At 44.3% G+C, this 25,747-nt stretch overlaps 1 protein-coding gene across 1 annotated transcript in view; it reads left to right on the forward strand.

Moving 5' to 3' along the window:
* The window catches only part of NKAIN4 (sodium/potassium transporting ATPase interacting 4), a 66,376-nt gene that overhangs the window by 29,433 nt on the left and 11,196 nt on the right, over positions 1-25,747 (forward strand). The window contains exons 2-5 of the mRNA XM_040435961.1: positions 7,179-7,316; positions 12,682-12,762; positions 14,973-15,170; positions 23,331-23,391. Of these exons, the coding sequence (XP_040291895.1) occupies positions 7,179-7,316; positions 12,682-12,762; positions 14,973-15,170; positions 23,331-23,391 (478 nt within the window). The remainder of the gene's footprint in view (positions 1-7,178; positions 7,317-12,681; positions 12,763-14,972; positions 15,171-23,330; positions 23,392-25,747) is intronic.

Raw genomic sequence — 25,747 nt, forward strand, 5'->3', positions numbered from 1 at the left:
CCGAACAGAAAAGATCAAGTGATTATGTGGCCGGAGGTATATTACATGGTCAATGGATATCAATTTTACTGCAGGCCAGTACAAATACAGGTCAAATACATATGTTTAAAAAAACTAAAAATATAAAATTGGATTAAAAACATGGCTAACGAAATCCTCCCTCTTGAAAAAAACCCTAATGATAATAGTTGAAATTCGATAACACGTGGTCGTCACTGGTGTTGAATTCTTCCGAGGCCCCAACAAATATTCATTCACCGTACAGAAAAGAACAAGTAAGTATGTGGCTGGAGGTAGATTATACGGTCATTGGATATCAATTTTACAGCAGGCCAGTGGACTACAGGCCCCAAAAATTATGCATTTAGCGTACAGAAAAGAACAAGTAAGTATGTGGCTGGAGGTAGATTACACGTTTATTGAATATCAATTTTACAGCAGGCCAGTGGACTACAGGCCCCAAAAATTATGCATTCAGCAGAATGAAAAGAACAAGTAAGTATATGGCTGGAGGTAGATTACACGGTCATTGGATATCAATTTTACAGCAGGCCAGTGGACTACAGGCCCCAAAAATTATGCATTCAGCGTACAGAAAAAATGAAAGTGATTATGTGGCTGCAGGTCTATTAGATGGTTAATGGATATCAATTTTACTGAAGGCTAGTACAAATACAGGTCAAATAAATATGTTTAAAAGAACTAAAAATATAAAATTGGATTAAAAACATGGCTAACGAAATCCCCTCTCTTGAAAAAAATCCTAATGATAATAGTTGAAACACGTGGTCGTTACAGGTGTTGAATTCCTCCGAGGCCCAAAACATTAGGCATTCAACAGACAGAAGAGGCCTTTTATGCGGCTGTATTTACCTAAGACAGGGACCATTATTTGTTCTGGGTGGTGGCAGATATTTGTAGGCTGTTATGAGTAAATTCAGTTAAACGTGGTCGACTCGTCACATGTGTTGAATTCCTCCGAGATCCATGCCTCATTCATTTTTAGAAATGTGAGGTAGTCCACACTGTCGTGAGCTAGGCGAGTGCGCTTATCGGTCATGATCCCCCCTGCTGCGCTGAACGTCCTTTCGGACAGGACACTGGACGAGGGGCAAGCCAAGAGTTCCATAGCAAATTGTGCCAACTCTGGCCATAGGTCAAGCCTGCACACCCAGTAGTCCAGGGGTTCCTCGCTTCTCAGAGCGTCCACATCGGCCGTTAACGCGATGTAGTCAGACATCTGTTGGTCTAGGCGTTCCCTGAGGCTGGATCCGGAGGGCAGCTGTCGATGGGTTGGCTGCAAGAATGATCTCATATCCGAAGTGACCAATACATCTTCAAACCGCCCTCTTCTTGCATGCGCTGTTGGATTGGTACCCGCAACTGTTTCTCTGTGAGCGGAAATTCCTCTGCCAGCGCCCGCAAAAGCAGAATGCAGCATTTCTCGAAGAAAAGCCTGGAAGTGCTGCATTCTGACAGCCCTATGTGATGCTGGTAACATGTCCGCCATTTTGTGTTTGTACCGGGGGTCTAAGTATGTAGCCACCCCGTACTGGTCCTTGCTCTTTATGCTTTTTATACGGGGGTCCCTCCTCAAACACTGGAGCATGAAGGCCCCTATTTGCACTAAACTGGAAGCAGTGGAGTGTCCTGGCTCCTGCTCTTCGTCCAGGATAATGTCGTCCTCGGTCTCCTCCCCCCAGCCACGGACAATACCAGGGATCCCAGAAAAGTTTAAAGCATGCTCTTCTTGCTCCTCCTCTTCCCTGGCACCATCCTCCTCTGACTCCTCTTCAGACTCCTGTTGACTTGTCTCAGATGGAGTAGCCCCCCTTGGGAATTCATCCAGCATTGCGACTTCCTCATCTTCCTGCTCCTCGACGGCTTGATCAATGACATGACACAATACACGCTCCAGAAAGAAGGCTTAATGTATGATGTCACTGATGACGCCCTGGCTGCGACTGACCAGTTTTGTGATCTCATCAAATGGCCACAAAAGTCTGCATGTGTTGCGCATGAGCAGCCACTGGCGCGGTGAAAAAAAACAAGCTCCCCAGAAACTGTCCTGCCGAAGAGTTTGTACAGGTAGTCGTTAACTGCACATTTCTGCAGGAGCAGCCTATCAAGCATATACAAGGTGGAGTTCCAGCGCTTCGGGCAGTCACAAATCGGACGTCTGACGGGCAGGTGGTGTAAGATGGCCAGAGATTTTCCTGGCCTGCCGCAAGATGTCCTTGACCCCAGGGTATTTGGCAAAGAATCGCTGCACGACTAAGTTCTGCATGTGGGCCATGCACGGCACGTGTGTAATTTTGCCCTGTTTCAGCACGCTCAGCAGATTGGCACCGTTGTCGCACACCACTTTACCAACTGTGAAATTGAGCGGGGTTAGCCACTGATCGGCCTGTGAACGCAAAGCTGAAAGGAGTGTAGGACCGGTGTGGCTCTTGGCTTCCAGGCACAACAGCCACGGCACAGCATAGCAACGTCTCACCTGGCACGTCGAATAGGTTCTGGGGAGTTTGGGGGGCGCAGCGGAAGAGGCGGTAGCAGTGGAAAAGGAGGAGTCAGCCGAGGAGGAGATGGAGGATGGAGTAGGAGACGGAGAAGAAGAGGCAGGCCTGCATGCAATCTGTGGCGGTAACACCAAATCCAAACGGGTGCCACGTGTTGCATGCTTGACGGCCGTCAGAAGGTTAACCCAGTGGGCAGTAAAAGTTATGTACCTTCCCTGCCTGTGTTTGCTAGACCACATGTCTGTGGTCAGATGTATCTTGGCACCGACACTGTGTGCCAGAGATACATTCACTTGCCGCTGAACATGACCATACAGCTTCGGGATGCCCTTCTGGGAGAAATGGCCACAAATTTTCTAAAGGCCTCCGAGTCCACCAGCTTATATGGCAGTAGTTGGTGGGCTAGCAGTTCTGACAAGCCAGTGATCAGCCGTTGGGCAAGAGAGGGTTATCCGGCGTCATCATCTTTTTACGCTCGAACATTTGTGCCACGGAAGCCTGCCTTTTGCCAGATGAACGCGACGACGGCACGTGGAGGACAATGGGGAGGAGAGAGGAGAAGAAGGAGAAGAGGCCGGACGTGGAGCACCGGGAGTGTGACTTTGTGGGTTCTGACGGTGTTGCTCCCACTGGGCTCGGTGATGAGAGGCCAGGTGCCTTCTTAAGGCGGTCGTCCCTAGGTGAGTGTTGGGCTTACCGCGACTTATGTGTTACCAGCACAGGCTGCAGATGGCAACACTAATGTCAGCAGCGGACACGTTAAAAAAAAGCCCACACTGTGCGGAGCCATGTGCCGGCGTCCTAGGAGTGCCAGATGTGACCGTGCATTCTGAATGGCTCGTTCCAGATACATTAGCAGTCTGCTTTTTCCCTCCTGTGCACTGTAAGTTCTGCCTGCTTCTCCTCCTTCTCCTCCCTATCTGCTGCTCCATCTCTCCCTCTGAACTCCCCTCCTCTTCCTCTCTTGTGAGCACCGCGAACAAGCAAAGTTCCACCGCCGGGCGAACCGCAAGGCCATCTCTAAAGAATATAACTACTACAATACTGTCCCTTATGTATGAGAATATAACTACTTTAATACTGCCACTAGCAGGGGCGTAGCTAGAAATGCATGGGCCCCATAGCAAAAATAATTTTATGGGCCCCCCCCCCCCAGTGCCATCCACAGATCCCCCTCCCCTAAACAGTGCCATTCACAGATCCCCCTCCCCTAAATAGTGCCATCCACAGATCCCCCTCCCCTAAACAGTGCCATCCACAGATCCCCCTCCCCTAAACAGTGCCATCCACAGATCCCCCCCAGTGCCATCCACAGATCCCCCTCCCCTAAATAGTGCCATCCACAGATCCCCCTCCCCTAAACAGTGCCATCCACAGATCCCCCTCCCCTAAATAGTGCCATCCACAGATCCCCCTCCCCTAAACAGTGCCATCCACAGATCCCCCTCCCCTAAACAGTGCCATCCACAGATCCCCCTCCCCTAAATAGTGCCATCCACAGATCCCCCTCCCCGACGCTCACAGGAGCACATTTATAAACTAATTAGTAACTTGAACTTTAATCATTGACAGTGCTGAATGCTGATCTCTTTACTTGCATTGGATACCTTAGCTCCGGTAACGGTAACAGCAGGCAGTGCGGGCGGGCGGCGCTCACTCACTGACGTCACGCACCTGCGCCGCCTAGTGGGAGGAGCAGGCGTGTGACGTCAGTGAGTGAACGCCACCCCCCGCACTGCCTGCTGTTACCGTTACCGGAGCTAAGACAGAGTAAGGTATCCAATGCAAGTAAAAAGATCAGCATTCAGCACTGTCAATGATTAAAGTTCAAGTTACTAATTAGTTTATAAATGTGCTCCTGTGAGCGGCGTGGCCCTGTATATTCTAACCCCCAGGCAAGCGTCCCTGTCACCATGTGAACGCCTGGGGGTTAGAATATACCATCGGATTTGAGTTTTCACGCTCTCACTGAGAGCGTGAAAACTCAGATCCGATGGTATATTCTAACCCCCAGGCAAGCGTCCCCGTCACCATGGGAACGCCTGGGGGTTAGAATATGATCGGATCTTCCTTACTCAGTGGCCTGGCTGGAGCCTCCCCACTGAGAGCGTGAAAACTCAGATCCGATGGTATATTCTAACCCCCAGGCAAGCGTCCCCGTCACCATGGGAACGCCTGGGGGTTAGAATATGATCGGATCTTCCTTACTCAGTGGCCTGGCTGGAGCCTCCCCAGCCTCTATGTCGGCCCGGCCCTGCGTGTCCTGACTCCTCCCCAGCCAAGCCTGAGCCGAGGACCGCCCACGCCCCGCCCACTACACTAGTGTAGTGGGCGGGCGGTCCGCGGCTCGGGCCTGGCTGCTGTTTGTAGTGTGTGTGTGTTAAAAAAATAAAATAAAATCAACAGAAGGAGGCCCGGACGGGCCCCCAGTGGCGTAGGGCCCCATAGCCACTGCTATAGTTGCTATGGCGATCCCTACGCCACTGGGCCCACTAGCTACAAGAATATGCTGTAACTACTATAATACTGTCCTTTATGCACAAGAATATAAATACTATAATACTGCTCCTATGGACAAGAATATAAGTACTATAATACTGCCTCCTATGTACAAGAATATAACTACCTTAGTATTGTCTCCTATGAAGTGGAATTTGAACCTGTACTTGTAGTAGAATTTTCTCCTATGACTGAAATTGTTTCTGAATTGTTCATTTTCAACCAGTAAATTTATATAGATTGGTCCATAAAATACCCGCTACACGAGTGGCATACGGAGATGAGTGACAGGGTTCAGATTCTCTGCCCGCAGAGTAAAGGTTAATGAGTCCTGAATATATTATGGTGATTATGTACAGGTAGATATATCGCCTCTCTGCGCCATCCTACTTTATGTTCATGCAAACATTTAGTTGTCCCGCAGCAAGGGGTTAACCACGGCATTGAGTTAAAGCGTCTGTCACACATGACCTTTGGTTTAGTGCAATGGATACTGGAAAACAAATCGCAAATTGCAGGACCCCCAAAGGAATGTTACCATAGCAACCCCAGCGGGGGACAAACCAATTAAAACAAAAGCGGTTACGCTGCAGGTACGCTACAGAGGTAGACAACACCCCCTCCTAGTCACTCTTACCATTGACATGCAGAAAGCAAGCCCTGGCAGTGCCAGCCAATCCTGTCCTGATTGCAGAGATTTTGGAGGCATTGTTGGCGGATATTTTAAGGAAGGTATCAGATAGCGGGGTGATGAATCTATCTTGTATTAATGCACAAGGGCACCAAGACAGGATGATGGATCCATTACAAGGAAAGCGGACGCACACATCCATCATGCGCAATGAGAGGTCTTGACCGGCTGGGTACACAAGCGGTGACTAGCTCCCAAGGGCATTGCTCTGCATGGAGTAATTGGCATACACAGTGGCCACTGCTAAGCAAGGGCAAACCTGATAATAAGAACAATCAAAAATATGTGCCCCCGAGGCAGGCAAGCCGCTCAGTGTACTCACGTCAGCACCCTGCTTGATCATAGCATTTGCTCCCCAAACTTGCCAGCCCTTGTGTCACCCGCTTATATTCTAAAATTTTAGAAGGGTGATGATCACCTAGAATGGAGAATCCGCCCTAATTTTTTACATTTTATATAATTTTTTTCCCCCTTTATTATTTCTTTTTTTTTTTTACATGTATTTTATCATTTCTAATTTTATATTTTTATCCATTTTCTTACTACTTTTTTTAATTAATTCATTATGGAAACATTTTATATTTTTACACATGTTACATTATTAAACATTTTTTATTTTATTATATATTTTTATGTAACTAGTGATACATACTGGTAAAAAGTTCTGTGGGCTGCGCTCACCTGATCAATCTTGAGATGGAAGCAAGGACTGTGCTTGGAAAAGGCACCAGTTTAGGACTATATAGAAATAAAACGGGATGTCCAGCTTCCAAAAAAGACGTAGTTCTTTATTCCAGTGTCACACAGAATAAAAAGATCCAACACAGCAAGCAAGTCTACATGTTTGGGATGCTCTAATACTGATCCTTATTCATGACTAAGAATCAGTATTAGAGCCTCCGAAACATGTAGACTTGCTTGCTGTGTTGGATCTTTTTATTCTGTGTGACACTGGAATAAAGAACTACGTCTTTTTTGGAAGCTGGACATCCTGTTTTATTTCTATATAGTCATACATACTGTACTCTGCTCCCATATTGCTGCAAAACTAGTCAGACGTAGCATTCAGGAGCCAGGTGACCATCTCTGTGAGAGGTGTAATGACAGCCATATTGGTTGTTGCCCAGCATACCGACTATAAAAGGATTGATTGGAATTTAAAGGGGTTGTCCATGTTTGTAACAACATGGCTTCTTTCTTCCTGTAACAGTGCCACACCTGTGCACTGGTTATGTGTGGTACTGCAGCTCTGTTCTATATTAAAGCAAGTGGGATTGAGCTGCAATATCACGCACACCCACGATCTGCGGACAGGTGCGGCATCATTTTTTACGAAGAAATAAGCCATGTTTTTCAAATCCTAGGCAATCCCTTTAAGATAGAATTGCATTTCTTCTCTTAGGTTACTTGATCTTATGTTATTATGTTTCTGCTTTTATTCTAATCTCTTCTTTTTTGGTCTTTTTTAGATAGCGGCATTAGAGCGTCAGGTATTTGACTTCCTGGGATATCAATGGGCCCCGATCCTGGCAAACTTCCTGCAGATTGTAGTCATCATATTAGGTCTCTTTGGGACTCTACAATACAGACCTCGCTATGTGGTTGCTGTAAGTAAATACCCTGAGGGTGTCCTCTTTACTTTATATCTACTGTATCTATAAGGCACAAAGCATTGCCAAAATTTAGAAATTTTCCTAATGTCACCATTTACAAGATGATAAGAAAATTCTCTGTTATGTCATAAGAATCTTAAAGGGAACCCGTCACCAGTGATGGCCAGTTCGCAGTGTTCGCCTGCGAACACATGCGGACTGCCATCTTGATGCACAAGCCCGGCGATGCACTGGTACGCCCGGCTCGCGCACAGGCACAGGTAAGGGCTTACCTGTGCATCGCCGGACTTGTGCGTCAAGATGGCAGCCCACATGTGTTCGCAGGCGAACACTGCTAACTGGCCATCACTGCCCATCACCATGAAAATGCAGTTCAGTCTGCAGACAGCAGGTTATGGAATTTATATGTAGATTTATGAGAAAAGATTCAGTATAACTTTATTCATTTAAACCTCTGCTTTTTTATGCTTAGGAGTCATGTGGCCGGTGCCACTCAGTGATTGACAAATTTAATATATTGGTTTTACTCCTATACATAGAAAGCAGTATTATACAGGTAGGCCCACGAAAAAGAAGCCCACCTCCAATATCTTACTCAAACTGTAAACCTGTCTTAGTTGTCCATAGCAACCAATTAAAGCTCAGCTTTCATTTTTTTCAGAGCCCGGTAGGAATTGAAAGCTGAGCTCTGATTGGTTGCTCTGGGCAACTAAGACAGGTTTATTATTCAGTTTGATAGAAGTGGCCTATTGTGTCAGAAAGATGGTGTTCTCTCAAAAACGGCGAATAGTGATTGTCAAAGGATATGTGTGAAGCAGATCCTTTAAGGAAACCCAAGAGACCTTTGCCAACAAGTACCCAGGAACAAAACCACCAGCTAAAAGTTGTATTCAGAGTCTGGTTCAGAAACTGCTTCAAACTGACTCTGTTGCAAACATGAAGAAACCAAGGCCTCCATCGATCAGGACGGCTGAAGTTGCGCATGAAATTGAGCAGCGGATTGCAAGGAGCCCCCAAAAATCAACTTGAAGACTGTATCAGCAAGTTGGTGTATCACGAACGACGCGTGCCCAAAGATGCATAGACCTGAACGGGGACCACTTTCAAAGCAATCCACTTGCTCATTCATCTTGTCATACTATCGCTGGAGACGGGCTACTTTTTCTTGGGCAATCCTGTAGTAGTTATATTCTTGTATATAGAGGGCAGTATTAGGCCCCTTGCAGACGAGCGTGTCCGGATGCGTCTCGGTGCATTGCGGCAAACCCGCGTGAGTAGGAACGCAATTGCAGTCAGTTTTGACTGCGATTGCGTTCCGATGTTCAGTTTTTATCGAGCGTGTGCAATGTGTTTTGCACGCGCGTGATAAAAAACTGACTGTGGTACCCAGACCCGGACTTCTTCACAAAAGTTCAGGTTTGGGTTAGTTGTAGTGTAGATTGTATTCTTTCCCCTTATAACATGGTTATAAGGGAAAATAATAGCATTCTGAATACAGAATGCAAAGTACAATAGGGCTGGAGGGGTTAAAAAAAATAATAATAATAATTTAACTCACCTTAATCCACTTGTTCGCGCAGCCGGCATCTCTTCTGTCTTGTTCTGTGAGGAATAGGACCTTTGATAACGTCACTACGCTCATGACATGGTCCGTCACATGATCCATCACTATGGTGATGGATCATGTGACGGACCATGTGATGAACGTAGTGACGTCATCAAAGGTCCTATTCTTCACAAAAGAAGACAGAAAAGATGCCGGCTGTGCGAACAATTTGCGGACTGCAAAAAACGGCACGGTCGTGTGCATGAGCCCTTATAGTAATTCTGTTCTTGTACATAGGGGCTGTATTATAGTAGTTCTATTCTTGTTTATAGGGCAGTATTAAAGTAGTTATATTCTTGTACTTAGGTGCAGTATTATAGTAGTTATAGAGGGCAACATTATAATAGTTATATTCTTGTACATAGGGGGCAGTATTATAATAATGCTTCTATGTAAAAGAATATTATTACTATAATACTGCCCCTATGTGCAAGAATATAACTATTAGAATACTGCTCTTTATGTACAAGAATATAACTACTATAATACTGCTTCTATGTACAAGAATATTATTATAGTAGTTATATTCTTGTACATAAAGATCAGTATTGTAGTAGTTATATTCTTGTACATAGGAGGCAGTATTATAGTAGTTATATTTTGTGCATAGGAGGCAGTACCATAGTAGTTATATTCTTGTACATAGGGAGCAGTATTGTAGTAGTTATATCCAAATAGAGTCAAATGAAAGGGGAGGCACCGCTAATGTCCGTCTAATACTGGATGGATTTTCAGGTGCCCTTGTTCTTCATACAGCGTTAGTGGTGCTCAACCCAGTGCTAGAAATACATCCAATCATCGCATAGTAGATAAAGAAAAGGGGGTGGCACTCACCACTGTTGTAGCACTGTTTATTCTTGCATAATAGTACAGATAAAGTAGGGCTGGGGCCGTTTCGCGCTCGTGCGCTTCCTCGGCCACTGACATCATCGCGCCGATACGCGCACACTTTTAAGCGTCACTGCACCTGGTTGTCATAACAACCTACTTTTGTTCATCAAAAACAAACATGTGGATAAACACTGGATACCCATACAAACCATTAAATTATACAAAAACACTTAGGTCATTCCTTTCATTTAAACCCAAAGGTCCCACGGCTGCCGTCCGAATGATCCATTTTGCCTCTTTTTGTAAAAGTAGGCGGTGCCTATCACCTCCATGTGGCATATTTGGGATCAATTCAATGCCTCCAAAACTAAGACAACTCAGATTACCTCCATGAATATAGCGAACATGACTAATGAGTCTAGGGCATCCTTTTCCTGTTCTTATGGAGTTAACGTGTTCCCTAAATCTTTCAAACAACGGTCTGATGGTGTTACCTATATAAAAAGCACCACACTTACACAGTACTAAATACACTACGTAACTACTTTTACATGTAATGAACTGGGTCACTTTATGACAAATGCCTCCAAATGACAGGAACTTTTTTTGACTGTTCTGTTTACAAAACGAACAATTGCCGCACTTGTAGTTCTCTACCGGTTTTCCCTCTATTATTAGCCAATTGTTAGACTTCTTTTCTCTAAAGTGACTCCTAACTAGTTTATCGTTCAGCGTATGACACTTTTTGAAAGCTACTAGTGGCCTAGTTTCCACGTATTCCTTTAGACCTTCTTCATTTCTTAAAATATCCCAAATATTGTGAATCACTTGTGTGATTATATTTGCAGCGGGACTGAATTTGAACGAGAACGCAAATCTTCCTTTGTTTTTTCCACTTCGTCTCCCTACTTTGCTAACCTGTGCAAATGATTTTACTTTCGTCATAGCTGTTTCTAACACACTTTCCGGATATCCTCTCCTCAACAACCTCCCCTTTAAATCTAACGCTTGTTCTTCATATCCCTCATCTGTGTTGTTAATTCTTCTCAGTCTAACGAATTGACCGTAGGGGACGGACAGTTTTACACTAGGAGGATATAAACTATCATGGTGTTGTAGTAATGAGTTGGTAGCGGTGAGTTTTCGGTGCCCCCTTGTAATCAAGGTGCCCTCTCTCACCGTCACCAAGACATGAAGGAACTCCAATGACGCTCCACCAGTGGTGAGTGCCACCCCCTTTTCTATATCTACTATGCGATTATTGTAGTTATATTCTTGTAAATAAGGGCAGTATTATAGTAGTTATATTTGTTTTATATAAGGTAAACATTGAGGTGGTTATATGCCTGTACATACTGTAGTGTAGCAATTATAGGAGGAGATTTATCAACCCATCAGATTTCACCTTCCATTTTACAAAGGTGGAAGCTGATTGGTTCCTATGGGCAACTAAGCCAGTTTTTCTTTACAATGATTTTAAAAAAAATCTGCCCCATTGTCTTGCACATAGGAACAGTATTATAGTAGTTACATTCTTAGTAAGGGAATTACTGTTAGTACTTTTCAGCAGTAGTAACTACTTTCCCGTTCCATTCTGCAATATCAGTGACATTCATTGATGTTGCGTTGTGACTTGAACTGCGCTTTAAATTCATAACTGACCTATGTTCCTTTTACGTTGCGTGTAAAGCAGCTTTCCTGGCATCAGCAGAATAAGAACTTTATTTTCTGTTGTCCATTCAGTAAGAAAAGAGGATTATAAGGAGCCGAGTCACACGTCTTGGCTCTACTTCCTTAGTAACATGAACAGAACTTGACATCCAACATCTAAGGCTACTTTCACATATGCGTTGTGGCATTCCAGTTTTGAGACCCAGCAGAGGATCTCCAAACCAGGCCAGAACATTACCGTTTTGTCCCCATGCATTCTGAATGGAAAGAGAGCCGTTCAGGATGCATCAGGATGCCTCCCGTTCAGGACACAAAAGCGTTGCAAGTTGCGGTTTTGTGTCTGGTCATCAAAACGTAACAAACCGAAACTGTCACTAAAAACAATGTAAGTCAATGGTGACGGATCCGGTTTTTTAGGATCCTCAGTGTATTTAGTGACCCAATTTTTTTCCGTTTAGATTTCACACAACTGCATCCTAACGGAACGATTGCGTCCTGATGTGTAATCAAAACTGAATGGTTTTGGTCAGGTTTTGAGATACTCTGCCGGATCCCAAAACCTGAAACCTAAACGTATATGTGAAGGTAGCCTAGGCAGGTTTCACATTGGTGTTTTCATTTCTGTTCTCTATTTTAGGAGCAAACCAGGAAAATGGCAGAAACAAGTGGCGCCTGATTAACCGCATTGACTATAATGGGTCTGTCAGGGAGGCCAGTACTTTACCCCGAACCTCTGACACAGTTCTGAACATACCCTAGGACTGTCTTGATTTTTAGTATTTATTTTATATAAAATGAAGTACAGTGGTCCCTCAAGTTACAATATTAATTGGTTCTAGTACAACCATTGTAAGTTGAGTAATTGGTTCCAAAGCCCAAAAATGTCATCTAAGATAAGAGAAAATGAAGATTTAAGAAAAATAAGCAGATAATTGACAGATAAAACGTCCTTACATATAACAGTCAGGGATAACTCCTAACTAGCAACTCATACAGTTATTTTACCAGAGAAGTGACCTTGATTGGTCAGATCTTTGTATGTTGAGTCTGGTTTCAACTTATGATGGGTCAGAAAAGACCATTGTATGTTGAAAATATTGTATCCTGCGGCCATTGTATCTTGAGGGATCACTGTATACATTTTTTTTTATAGTTTTTAGGTATTTTTCTACAAGGCTGTGATTCTTGCATTCATACACAATTCAAAAGCTGCCCATTCTAATAATCCTTTCCGCTCTCTCCCTCTGCCAGTATGCCATCTGGGCAGCCGTTTGGGTGACCTGGAATGTTTTCCTTATCTGCTTTTATATGGAAGTGGGAGATCTGTCCAAGGTAAGACGTACAAACATGTGGCATATAACCTAGTTAGTGGGTCAATTTCTATGCATCCTCAAAGGTAATCTGTCACCACAATAGGTCATTTCAGGGGCGGACTGGGAACTTATTGTGATTCTGGGAAAAAAACTTAAAAGTGGCCCCATGTTGTAGGCGGGTTCCAATTGACAGAAGGGGGGGGCAATATAATGCAGCACACAATTCCGCTCCAACAGAACACAATTCCACAGTGCAGCACAAAATCCTGCCGCCCCCACTGCAGTATTCAACTGTTTCGCTGTTGTGAGGATGTCGATATGGATGAAGTCAGAAGAGGACTTATGGCCGCCAGCCAGGTGCATAAGTACCTGAAGCTTCTAGCATTAATTAATGCTGAGAGCTTTAGATTGTTTTGTACCCAGTCGGCAGCTGTGAGGAGGGGCGGCCCCTTGGGCATCGGCCCACCTTGACATTTCCCTGTAGGGTCTATGGCCAGTCCCCTCTACAGGCCCTCATGTTAAGATGCCTTACAAACATCCTAATATCATTGATCTAGAACAGGGATCAGAAACCTCCGGCACTCCAGCTCCCAGAACCCAGACAGAGGTCACAGGACACCATTCCCTTGTGCGGCTTTGATTTCCAAGAAACAGAAAAAAAAATCCCTTTTACTAAGGGCGCCCTTTTTCTAGACCTCAGATTGGCACTTTTGGGCAGTATTTAGTGGATGTGTTTTAGTTAAACATTTACAGGGCCTCCTACTAAAGCCCTCATCTAAATATAAATTCCACCCTTATGAAACATCCCTTTAAAATGTATGTAAAATTGAAATCCAATAGAAAGATATCAAACCTGCTGGAACAGTATTTACCGAAGATGCCAGTGGTAATAAGCCTGATATTTTATGTGAGAAATGGGAATGACATTTTTTATGGGTAGCGCCATTACACTGGCAGTACTGACTCCAAACAGTAATAATCTAGTGAATGCAGAGCACTTATTGGAATGGGGAAACATTTTAGTATCTATTACAGGCTTGATCAGGAAGGATATAGTGACTGCCATGCATTCACACTGCCACACGCGTTCCCCCATCTGTTGCTCCTGGAACGCCAGTATTTCTCCAGCTGTCATTAAGCATGCCTTCACCGCATTCACTGCGCCTGAACCATGGAACTAGGATGCTTCTAGGATATGCCGGACATTTACTAACAAAAGACGCTGGATTTGTTTGAATGTTACCCTTGATGATTAAATACCAGTTGGTGTACATCATGGCAACAAGAAGAGCCATGAACTGGTACAGATAACCGTAGCTGACTGAGGCCATTGAAATTGACCTGGAGAACTGACCAGGGGCACTGTGGCTGACCAGGGGCACTAGAGCTGACCAGGGAAGCTGTGGCTGGCTGAGGGCACTAGGGCTGACCAGGAAAGCTGTGGCTGGCTGAGGGCACTAGGGCTGACCAGGGGCACTGTGGCTGACCAGGGGCACTAGAGCTGACCAGGGAAGCTGTGGCTGGCTGAGGGCACTAGGGCTGACCAGGGAAGCTGTGGCTGGCTGAGGGCACTAGGGCTGACCAGGGAAGCTGTGGCTGGCTGAGGGCACTAGGGCTGACCAGGGGCACTGTGTCTGACCAGGGGCACTAGAGCTGACCAGGGAAGCTGTGGCTGGCTGAGGGCACTAGGGCTGACCAGGGGAGCTGACCGGGGGCACTGCGGCGAACAAGGGGAAATGTGGCTGACTGGGGCATTGCGGTTGACTGAGGGAATTGTGACTGATTAAGAAAAATTTGTCAGGCACTGGGGACACTACACAACTATATGTCCCTCTATGCCTTTCAAAAACTTGTGCCTCGAGGGTCAAGTTGTAAATTGCAACTGCCCCCTTCCCCCCACAAAATTCTAAAACTGACCTATTGGAGCCAATTTGTTGAGTATATTAAAAGGCAATTGTACAATTCAGATTTTAGGCAGTGTTCCTGCAAATCTGGGTCAGGCTTATTCACTCTGAGGGCCATATGCTGTGATTTTGGGGACCATGAAAACGTCCCTATTTCATTGTTCCCAGTGTTGTGCACCCAGATATCATTACAATGCGAGTTGCTTTACTAATCACCATTGGTTTGCTGGATGAATAAATTGACAGATTTGGTGCCCGTCCAGCAGCAGGATGACTGCTATGAACCTGAATATACCGTAATCTACCTGTCGTTTCCCATTTACAGGACAGCGACCTCCTCACGTTTAACGTGTCTCAGCATCAGTCTTGGTGGAGTGAGCATGGTCCAGGATGTGTGAGGAACGAGTCGCCAGTTACCGGCATGCCCGGGTTGGAAAGTCACTCTTATGTATCAGTGGTTGGATGTGCCATAGAATACCAGTACATTGAGTTGTTACACAGTACCACACAGATACTGCTGTCGGTAAGGCCAGTTTTGTTTTTGTTAATATTTGCAGCTTTTAAAGTTAATTCAATTTTCAACTTTTGTACCTACAGTTTCATGCAGTGCAGCTCAGGTTCAAACAATCTTTAAGAGCAGGGCCTATAGCTTGGTTCATCCTGAGCCTTCCGGTTCATATACAGAATGTCTGCACTAGACTGAGGATAGGGATCCAGCGAGATATGAGACTAACAATACAGATTTACCTACCCTTCAGGAGATTTGAAAAGCTGGGTGACAACCCTTATGTCTACTGTCATGGCTGCCATTGAGGGTTGACACCCCACCCATGTGGAAAGCCAAGACAACTCAGAAAGGACTGGGTAACATATTCTTCCCCACCCTAGAAGAGGGGCACATAGTAGTTATTGAATTAGCTGTTGCTTAAGGGGGTTGTCGGGGATCACCAAACTGATGACCTAACCTTAGGATCAGCCGAAAATATGGTGGGGGCCCAACTCTAGACTCCCTCGTCAATCGGCTGTTTGAAAGGGCCGCAGTGCTCATGCAAGCGCTACAGCCTCATCAAGATTTACACACTAGAATGCTGTATACTTGATAGCAGCTTTTCTGTGTATTGCAGTGTAGTCCCATTCAAAGTGAACAGGCAAATGCTGCAATACACAGAACAGCCGCTAATATTATATGTATGATGTACGGTGCAATGGAAACAATACAGAGGCTTTCGGCAGGTGATGAGGATGGGGGGTTGGGTCAGACCCCCACCAATGTGATATTGATGGAGAATGAAGCCTAAGGGTAGGCCATCAATATTGTGACCTTGGACAACCTCTTTAACTGACGTTTTCTTGTATCGTCTTATGTTTGAAGGGGGTGTCCGGTTTGTGGGTAAAACTGGACAATCCTCGGGATCAGCCTGCAATAAAGAACTACGGTACTTACCTGGCAGACCCAGCGCCCATGCTCATGTTCTCTCTGCCAAGACTCTAATCGGACTACAGCGGTGAAGTCACTTGAAAAACATGTGACCACTGTAGTCAATCACTGGCTTCTTCGGTGCACCACTGAGGCCAGTGATTGGCTGCAGTGGTCATGTTGTTGATATGACGTCACAGCTGCAACCGGCCAGAAGAACCGGAGTGGCTGTGCTGGATCTCCCTTTAATCATAGTAATCTCTAGCCTTCTAGCCATAGGGAAGCTGTTGGGACCTGATGCAGATGAGGACTAGTGCTCCTCCTAACTGTATCACATGGAATTACACACTATTATACATACTACATATCCTGTCACACCTCTGCTCTGCCCATTTGTTTTACTGCAGTCCCTTTGGACTCCTTAACGCACCTCTAGCTACCCCACTGTTAATGGGCGATCGCAAGGGAAACTGAGTGTAGAGTATTACATGTGTAGTAAAATTTCTTTCATGCAACATCCATGGGACTGATATTCGGGATTATCGGATGGCCACAAAAATGCCTTCTGCTTGTGGTTGGGTAAGATTCCATATTATATTGCTGTGTTTCCAGTGCTGTGCTGGAAACATATGCCAGATTATCAGATATTAAATTAAAGAAATCTCTTAGTGTTTATATTTACTTCTTGCTTTGTTTCTAGTCAGTAGACATTTTCTTTCACATCTTTCCATCCCAAATCTCTTCTACTATAGTCGCTACTCGCCCTAATGAATTATTCACAGACTAATGACCTATAAATTCCTCTCCGTATAAGATGCCGCCCCTCCCCCTCCCTTGCCTTTGTTTCAGATGACTGCCATTCTGCACCTCTGCTGGGGACACCGCCCCGGGCTAGCATGCTGCATAATAAATGGGAACAAATGAGAACCCTGCCACATGTCATTCATATCAGCGGCAGCTTGGATTGCAAGCTCAGCAGCAATGCTAATGCTATTGCTGGACTGTACATAATGGAGCTCACGTCCGTTGATGGAAACACAGCAAATTTTTGTCCTAGAGGAGTGACACTAACAGCACCGATATCTCATTATGAGAGCGCCCCAACTACTTTTGGGGTACAGCTACTTGTGGCCGATTGCACATAGTATAATTTCTACAAAATGTGGATCCACAAAAAATACGGATGGCGTCCGTGTGACATCCGTGTTGCATCCGTTTTTTTTTTTGCGGATCCATTGTAACAATGCCTATCCTTGTCTGCAAAACAGACAAGAATAGGACATGTTCTATCTTTTTTTGGGGGCTACGGAACGGGCATACGGATGTGGACAGCACATGGTGTGCTTACCACATTTTTTGTGCGTCTATTGAAATGAATGGGTCCGCATCCTATCTGCAAAAAATGTGCATCGGATGTGGACCAAAAATATGATCGTGTATATGGGGCCTAAAGATCCATTCCAAATAATTGAATTCGACTGATAATTTTATCTATGATCAGTACAGTAATATAGATTATGATCCGAAAAAACTGTGGCCCACAGTACACCTAAGTCTTGTGATACAGTGCACCAAAATCTGTCACAATATGGCGTGTCTAGTTTTACAAAAATCCACTGCGCCTAGCTCACCAAGTGGATGTGACTTAAAGGGAAAGGGGTGTGGTTTGTAAGAAGGGGAGTGGTCTAAGATGCAACATTTTGCAGCGAATTTTGGCAGAAAATTCTGTTGCAAAGTAAGCCAACCCACATTCATTACAATGGGTTTGTGTACACGCAGGGCTTTTTTTTTCCCCGTCTAAAATAACGGAAAACGAAATGGTGATGTGAACCCGACCGAATCTGCAACTAATCTGCTACTTATTCAGCAGCGGAAAACGAGCCAGTTTTTTAACTGCTAAATCCACATTCGGAACTCGCCAACAGTTTTCCCATTGACTTTAAAGAAGCACTGCCACAAAAAATGTTGTTCTCTGACCTGTTAGAAAGGTGCACGATGTAAACTGTGGTGAAGGTAATCTTCTTACCGGTGACTGTATTTGTGAGTTACAACCTCCCTTCTGATCCTCAGCTGTGTCATTTGATCAACACTCTGCCTCTCCAAATAACAGCATCTTATGTGTGGACAGGAAGGCAGTTTCTGGATGTATTTCTATGGGAGCCTCAATGTCAGTCTCATAGGAATTAACACCTGGGACCCCTGTCGATCAGCTGCTTGAGAAGGCACTGGCGCTCCCATGAGGGCCTCAGCCTTTTCCGTGCTTACCAAACACAGCGCCGTACATTGTATAGTGACTGTGCTTAGAATCGCACTCGGCCAAATTGAAGTGAGCGGGTGTGGGGTCCCTACCGATCCGATACTGATGACCTATCCTGAGGATCAAAATCTCAGAAAACCCCTTACTGGATCAGAAGGGAAGGGTTACCTCACCGCCGGTAAGAAGATTACCTTCACTGTTTACATCATGTACCTTTCTAACAGGTCACAAAATGTTTGTGGAGTGCTAAAAACTCCACCTTGTGCACACAGTGTAAAATGGTAGAAGTTTTTTCAGTAGCCTATTTTGAAAAATGCTTGGCTTGTTACTTCCTGGGAGCAGATTTGATTGAGAATATAATAGAAATCAATGGGGAAGCAGAGAAATGTCAACCAAATACTCTTCTAATACTCTTGTAAAAACTCCTCTGAAACCTCAACCAAGCCACCAAAAGGGACCACTTTTTTGCTAGTAATCTGCTACTGATTTTTCTGCCACAGATTTTGAACTTGGCCTAAAGGCTCTTTTACATCGGCCAACGCACAGGCAATTATTGGGTTGGTTGCAATGAATCATCGCATGCAGATATGGCACCACCTAAGTTAACTCTTGATCCGCTTCTTTTACTTTTAGAGCGGTTCTGTCCATTATAATACAGTCTGTTGTAGTTATGGAAACTTCTGAAAGCGCCCTCAACTCCCATTTTGCAGCAGAATTATCGTCTTTGGCCATTTCAGCAACTGACATAGACTATAGTTAAAGGAGAGAGCCACAAAAATGGCTGCCACCCATTACATTACTGGGGTCATGTGAACCCTCATTCTCCCAGTACGTCAGAGCCCCACAATGGGCAGACTAGGAACTTAAAAACTAAAAGTGGCCTGATGTTGTAGGCAGGTCCAAATTGACAGAAGATGGGCAACACAAGGAGGAGGGGGGTCATCAATACCATGCTGCAGCACAAAATACCATCCCAGCAGAACCAAATACCACAGTACAACACAAAATACGTTGCCAGAAGCACCAGCTCCCACATTCTGTGTTCCGCCTCAAGATATCTCTACGGCTACATGCACACGAACGTTGTTTGTTTCCGTGTCCGTTCGCGTTTTTTGCAGACCCATTTTAAATGAATGGGTCCGCATCCTATCCGCAAAAAAAACGGGACAGCACACCGTGTCCGCAATGGATCCACCCAAAAAAACGGAGCTGCCAAAAATAAAACGGATGCCATACGGAACGTCATCCGTTTTTTTTGCGGACCGCAAAACACATATTGTCGTGTGCATGTAGCCTAAGTGATATGAAGAAGGGGGCTTAGGACCTGGCTACAGCACTAAGCCAGCCCTATCTTCAGCTTGCTGCCTGGTCTTTCAGTGCTACCAAACATACAGGAGAATACAGCACTACATACTTGTTACATCCAGTGATGTTTCCTCCTCTTTCTCATTCGAACCAGACCACCAAGACAATGTCTTTCAGGCACGTCTTGTTTGCCATATAGATATCTTGGATTCCCCATTTTCCATCATCCTTACCATCCTGGTCCCCCAACTGTGTTATCCTGCTGTTCTCCCCAGTTCCCCCAAATACTATACTGCTGAAAAAATAGTGCCCCCAATAGTGATAATGCCCCACTATAGTTTCCCCAGTAGTAATAATGCCCCAGTAAAAAAATAATGCCCCGAAAGTGCCTCCAGCAATAATAATCCCCCCTACTGCAGCCCCAGTAGTAATTCCCCATAGTTTCTCCAGTATTAAAAATGCTCCTAGTGGTATGCTCCTCAAGTGACCAAGGAAAGAGAAATAAAATACATGAGTCCTGTTCCATGCCACCATCTGTCCTGTTCCATGCCACCACCTGACAGAACGGGTGGCCCATTGTAGAAATGCCTATTCTTGTCCGCAAAATGGACAAGAATAGGACATGCCAAAAACTGCGGCTCTGATGCAGACGCGAATTACGGTTGTGTGCATGAGGCCTAATACTGAGAGTGTCCGATTATTATGTACCTGGCGGTGGCCATGAGGGGGGCTGGTGCGGCCCCTTGAGGCATTGGCCCACTGGGAAATTTCACTGCTGGGTATATAGCCAGTCCACCCCCCGACCCTCACCTTTCAGGAGAACAGGTGTTCTTGTGACACCCCCATGTAGTAGGTAAACCTTTAATTGCACATTGTACAATGTCATTTCCCATAAAGTGATTTTCCAAGTAACAGTAAGATGCGCCCTGAACCTATAGAATATACCATGAACGTGAAAATAATGATAAAGGCGGATACCGGTTGCTATAGACAAATCGCGAGAGCCCAGAAGAAATTCTGTCATACTACCATTTACAGAGGGGACGCCCAGGCCGGTCCTGTTTGACCTTCTTTATTACTGTAATAGCTATTCTGCCCTGCACTGCAAACAACCCCTGGTGCTTGTGACCTTTCATATGTGTGCTGTGCACTGCAGAGGACTCCCACCCGCACCCCTCCCTGACACCTCCTGCCTCCAAAACATTCCTCAGCCCATCCCCTATCATCCCACGTCCAGCTGTGTAGGGTCAGGAATTCCCGCTGCCAGAACTGACTTTCCCTGCATATTTCTGCCATGTTCCCTGCTTCTTCTAATGACAACGTATTAGGTTTCGTCTACAGGCATCAGCAAGAAGGAAATATATGGCAGGGCCAATATCAGTCACAGGGAACCTAAAGGGGTCAGTGCACATTCCTAAGTTACATGGTAATAACTTTCTGTACAAGGGGCTTTGCTCAGGATGAAACACAGGTTTCAGGATTGCTGCAGGGTAGCTGTATATGTAGAGCCAAGAAAGCTCAGATCCTATCCTATGAGATCAGGAAAACCTCTTGGAAAGCAATCAGCGGGACAGACTTTCCTGATTTCTTTTCCGCTGACCTAGGGCTTCTTCACACAAAAATTTGTTGAAGCACTAAAAAAACGACGTTAAAGCTGTTTACGGGTTTTTTTTTTGCACACTGCGTGCACTTTTATGGCGTTTCTTTAAAAAAAAAATTTTTTTCAGGCAATAGAAAACGCATTACTTCTTCAAAGTGATGTATTTTAAAAAGAGAAAAGCAGAGATACAAACACCGCCAAACTGAAAAAAATGGCGCTTGTGCAACTCGCATTTCATATTCCCTATATTATGTCAGCTAACATCTGGCGATGATTTTTTTCGCCCGTTCAAAAATTTGCTGCGGGGCCCAGTCATTTCTAGTTGCAGGACTGCTGTACTAAGGGTACGTCTGCACTGGGCAGATTTAGCACAGATTTTCCCCAACAAAATTGTATGCGAAAATCTCGGCAGCGAAATGCATGACATGTAATAAAAATCTGTGGATGTCTGCAATAGAATCCTTGAAAACTTGCAGGGCAGATTTGAAATCCGCAGCCGTGTAACTTTTTGTGGCGGATTTTCACTGCAGATTTCACCCTTTCCAATCAGAGAATGAAATTTACAGCAAACCCACAGCTCGTACGCCACAATATCCACACAATTGGTAGTGTATACATCCCTTCTGGATGTACATGTACCTTGCTACCTTGCTACTTCCCCCTATAGAAAAGCTATAAATCCTGTTTAGGGGTACTGGACAGTGTACAGACCTATATCATGGCTTTTGGTGGGTATGGGCTCTAGTCCTCCTGCACACGACCGCAAATCGCGGATCTGCAAAATACAGAGAAGAAGAGGACATATTCTCCATTTGTAAAAATGCCTTTTCTTGTCCGCAAAACAGACGAGAAGAAGACATGTTCTTGTTGCACCCAAGCTCCACTCATTTCTGTGTCCAGCCCCCTCCCTGGTTGCTTTGATTGGCAGGGCCAGGCAATAGCAAAGCAGAGAGGGAGGGGCTGGCCACAAAAATGAATGAAGTGTGAGTGCAACAAGAGCAATGGTGATGCCCTTATTGCACCAAAGGCCTAATTTGCATATTAAGAAAAAGTATCATAACTTGGGAACAGAGCCTCGGATCAGCACAAGAAAAACAGTACTTTATAAGGCGAACCACAGCTATGTGTCTATGCCAACAATTTAATAGGGAGGTCCCTTGTGACTGATTCCCTTTAATAGGTTTTAAATCAAAGAAATAGACTCAAGTGGCAAGTGACTGACTCCAAAGGCAGCCAAATGTTGTTTTATTTTAACCTGAATCTTTGGGCCCATTATGGTACCAGAGCCTGAGCACACTGAAGGATTCAATGGTGGTCCAGTCCAACCCTTGGGAAATATGTAGGTATACATAAAGGTAACTGCTATAATACTGCCACCTTAGTAAAAAATAAATATAACTACTATAATAGTGCCCCTATGTACAAGAATATAACTACTATAATACTGCCCCATGTACAAGAATATAACTACTATAATACTGCCTCCTATGTACAAGAATATAATACTATATTACTGCCTCTATGTACAAGAATATAATACTATAACACTGCCTATATGTACAAGAATATAATACTATAATACTGCCTCTATGTACAAAAATATAACTACTATAAGGGCGCATTCACATGACCATAAGCCGTGGGTGCCCACGCTGCAGTCTGCAATGCATGGGCACCAGCCTTGTGAATCCCGTATCAAGGATGCAGACCCAATGACTTGAATGGGTCCACGATCCGCAATATACGCCAAAAGATAGGACATGTCCTATCTTTTGTGGTGCGGAGGCATCGACCAAAAAGCCCACGGAAGCACTTCCGATCCGTGTCTCTGCTCCGCACTCCGCCATATCTTTCAGATTGTGGACCCATTCAGGTCAATGGGTCCGCATCAGCGATTCAAATGGCCGGTGCCCGTATATTGCGGAACCACCATTTGCGGTCTGCAATATGGGCCTGGATGGTCTACGGTAAATGAGCCCTAATACTGCCCCTATGTACAAGAATATAGCTACAATAGTACTGCCAACTGTTTACAGGATTATAATTGTTCTGCATTGTTGGAATGCTGAAGTCTCTCCATCATGAGCGTTGTTATCTTTTGCAGCTCCTTGGATTTGTGTACGCCTGTTACGTCACCAGCGTGTTCACAGAAGAGGAGGACAGCTGTGAGTATATCTACAAATCATTTTTACCAATAAAGCTATGGGTGTAAGTGATGGCTGTGGGGCCAATATATCTGTTGTATGATGCCCCCTTGCCTCTGATTCGCCTCTAAAAGAACACCTCCTCTCCTGTCCATTTACATTCCATGTATCTTTCTGTTAACATTATTCGCCTTATCTCCCCCAATTAAAGAGGTTTTCTGAGTTGTTCAAAAGTTTGCCCGGGGGGACAGGGGTGTTATAAAATAGGAAAAGAACATATACTCAACCGTTAAATCTCCTGCCATTCCAGTGCATGCCAATCCATTCCTTACCTCTGGTCTGTGTTCACTTGCCTCAGTGATACCATGCCATATATCCCTGGGGCCAGTGATCGGCTGCAGCGGCCACACGGGGTATACAGCTACGTAACCGCTGCAGCCAAGTAAACACAGACCAACTGAGATAACTGGAGCAACAGCACTTGTCCCAAGATACACAATTATCTTCTATCTAGGGAATAGGGGATAATGGTGGGGATTCGACCTCTGGGACCACTTCAGATCACGATAAGAGACATGATACTACACACGCCGCTGCTCCATTCATATTTTATGGTACTACCAGGATACCTGAGATTGCAATACCCATCTTATGCTGAAGCCAGGGTGCCCTAAGTTACAGAAATAGTCAAATGGGAATATCCCTTTAATTTACAGTGGCTATTGCCACCTAGTGGGCCATGCCATCTTATTTCTGCATCTCAGGCACCAGACACCAGGTATGCTTTTGAATAGTGGGAAAACCCAAAATGTGCAATTCAGTGCTTTGTTTCAATCCACATGCCCAGTGGTGCTAGCTAACAACACAGCCACTGGCCCACCATTATTCTTAAATGATGCAGGATCATACTATCCTGCATTATCCTACATATTCTACTGTAACACCATGCACATTCATATCTTCCTCACCAGAACTTATAGTATTACTGTCTTAGGCTACATGCACACGACCGTATGTGTTTTGCAGTCCGCAAATTGCGGATCCGCCAAAAAAACGGATGACATCCGTATGCTATCCGTTTTTTTTTTTGCGGATCCATTGTAACAATGCCTAACGGGACAAGAATAGGAGATGTTCTATTTTTTTTTTCCGGGGCTACGGAACAGACATACTGATGCGGACAGCACCGCATTTTGCGGACCCATTGAAATGAACGGGTCTGCATCCTATCCGCAAGAAAAACGGAACAGACACAGAAACAAAATACATTCGTGTGCATGAGGCCTTACCTAAATGATGTTACCCAAAAAGGAAAGCCAATTATCTTGTCAGTATGTTGTTGGGTTGCAGGGGTAGCTGAAGAACCCAAGGGAAATTCATACAGACACAATTAGAACATGTAAACTGTTTGCAGATGGTGACCTGGTCAGAAGTGTACCAAAGGTCCCCCAGCTGCAGTGTAACCCCCTCCCCCCACCCTCAGCAGCCATTGTAACCCTCTTGCACGAAAATATTGACCATCTCTCCAGTCACAAATTATATCAACATAAATAATACAGTAAACATCAGTGAGAAGGAATATAACTACTAAAGTACTGATATAATATATATATAATATCATATTATAATATTATACTAATATAATACTGTCCCAGTGTGCAAGAGTATAACTACTATAATACTGATTCCCATGTGCAAGAATATAACTACTTCAATACAGTCCCCTATGTACAAGAATATAACTACTATAATACTGCTCTTATGTACAAGAATATAATTACTATAATACTGCCTCCTATGTACAAGAATATAGCTACTATAATACTGCTTCCTGTGTACAAGAATATAACTACTATAATACTGCTCTTATGTACAAGTATATAATTACTATAATACTGTCCCTATGTACAAGAATATAACTACTATAATACTGCTTCCTGTGTACAAGAATATAACTACTATAATACTGCTCTTATGTACAAGAATATAATTACTATAATACTGTCCCCTATGTACAAGAATATAACTACTATAATACTGCTTCCTGTGTACAAGAATATAATTACTATAATACTGCCCCTATGTACAAGGACATAACGAATATAATTCTGCCCCATGTGTACAAGAATATAATTACTGTAATACTACCTCCTATTCACAAGACTATAACTACTATAGTAGTGCCTCTTATGTACAAGTATATAACTGCTATAATACTGCCCCCTAAGTGCAAGAATATAACTACTATAATACTGCCATCTTTATACAAGAATATACCGGTAACTACTATGATACTGGTCCCTATTTACAAGCACTGCTATAATCTTGCCTCATATGTACAAGATTATAACTACTAAAATATTACCCTTATGTACTA

Source organism: Bufo bufo, chromosome 6 (genome assembly GCF_905171765.1).
Source record: "Bufo bufo chromosome 6, aBufBuf1.1, whole genome shotgun sequence".
NCBI classification, from domain to species: Eukaryota; Metazoa; Chordata; class Amphibia; order Anura; family Bufonidae; genus Bufo; species Bufo bufo.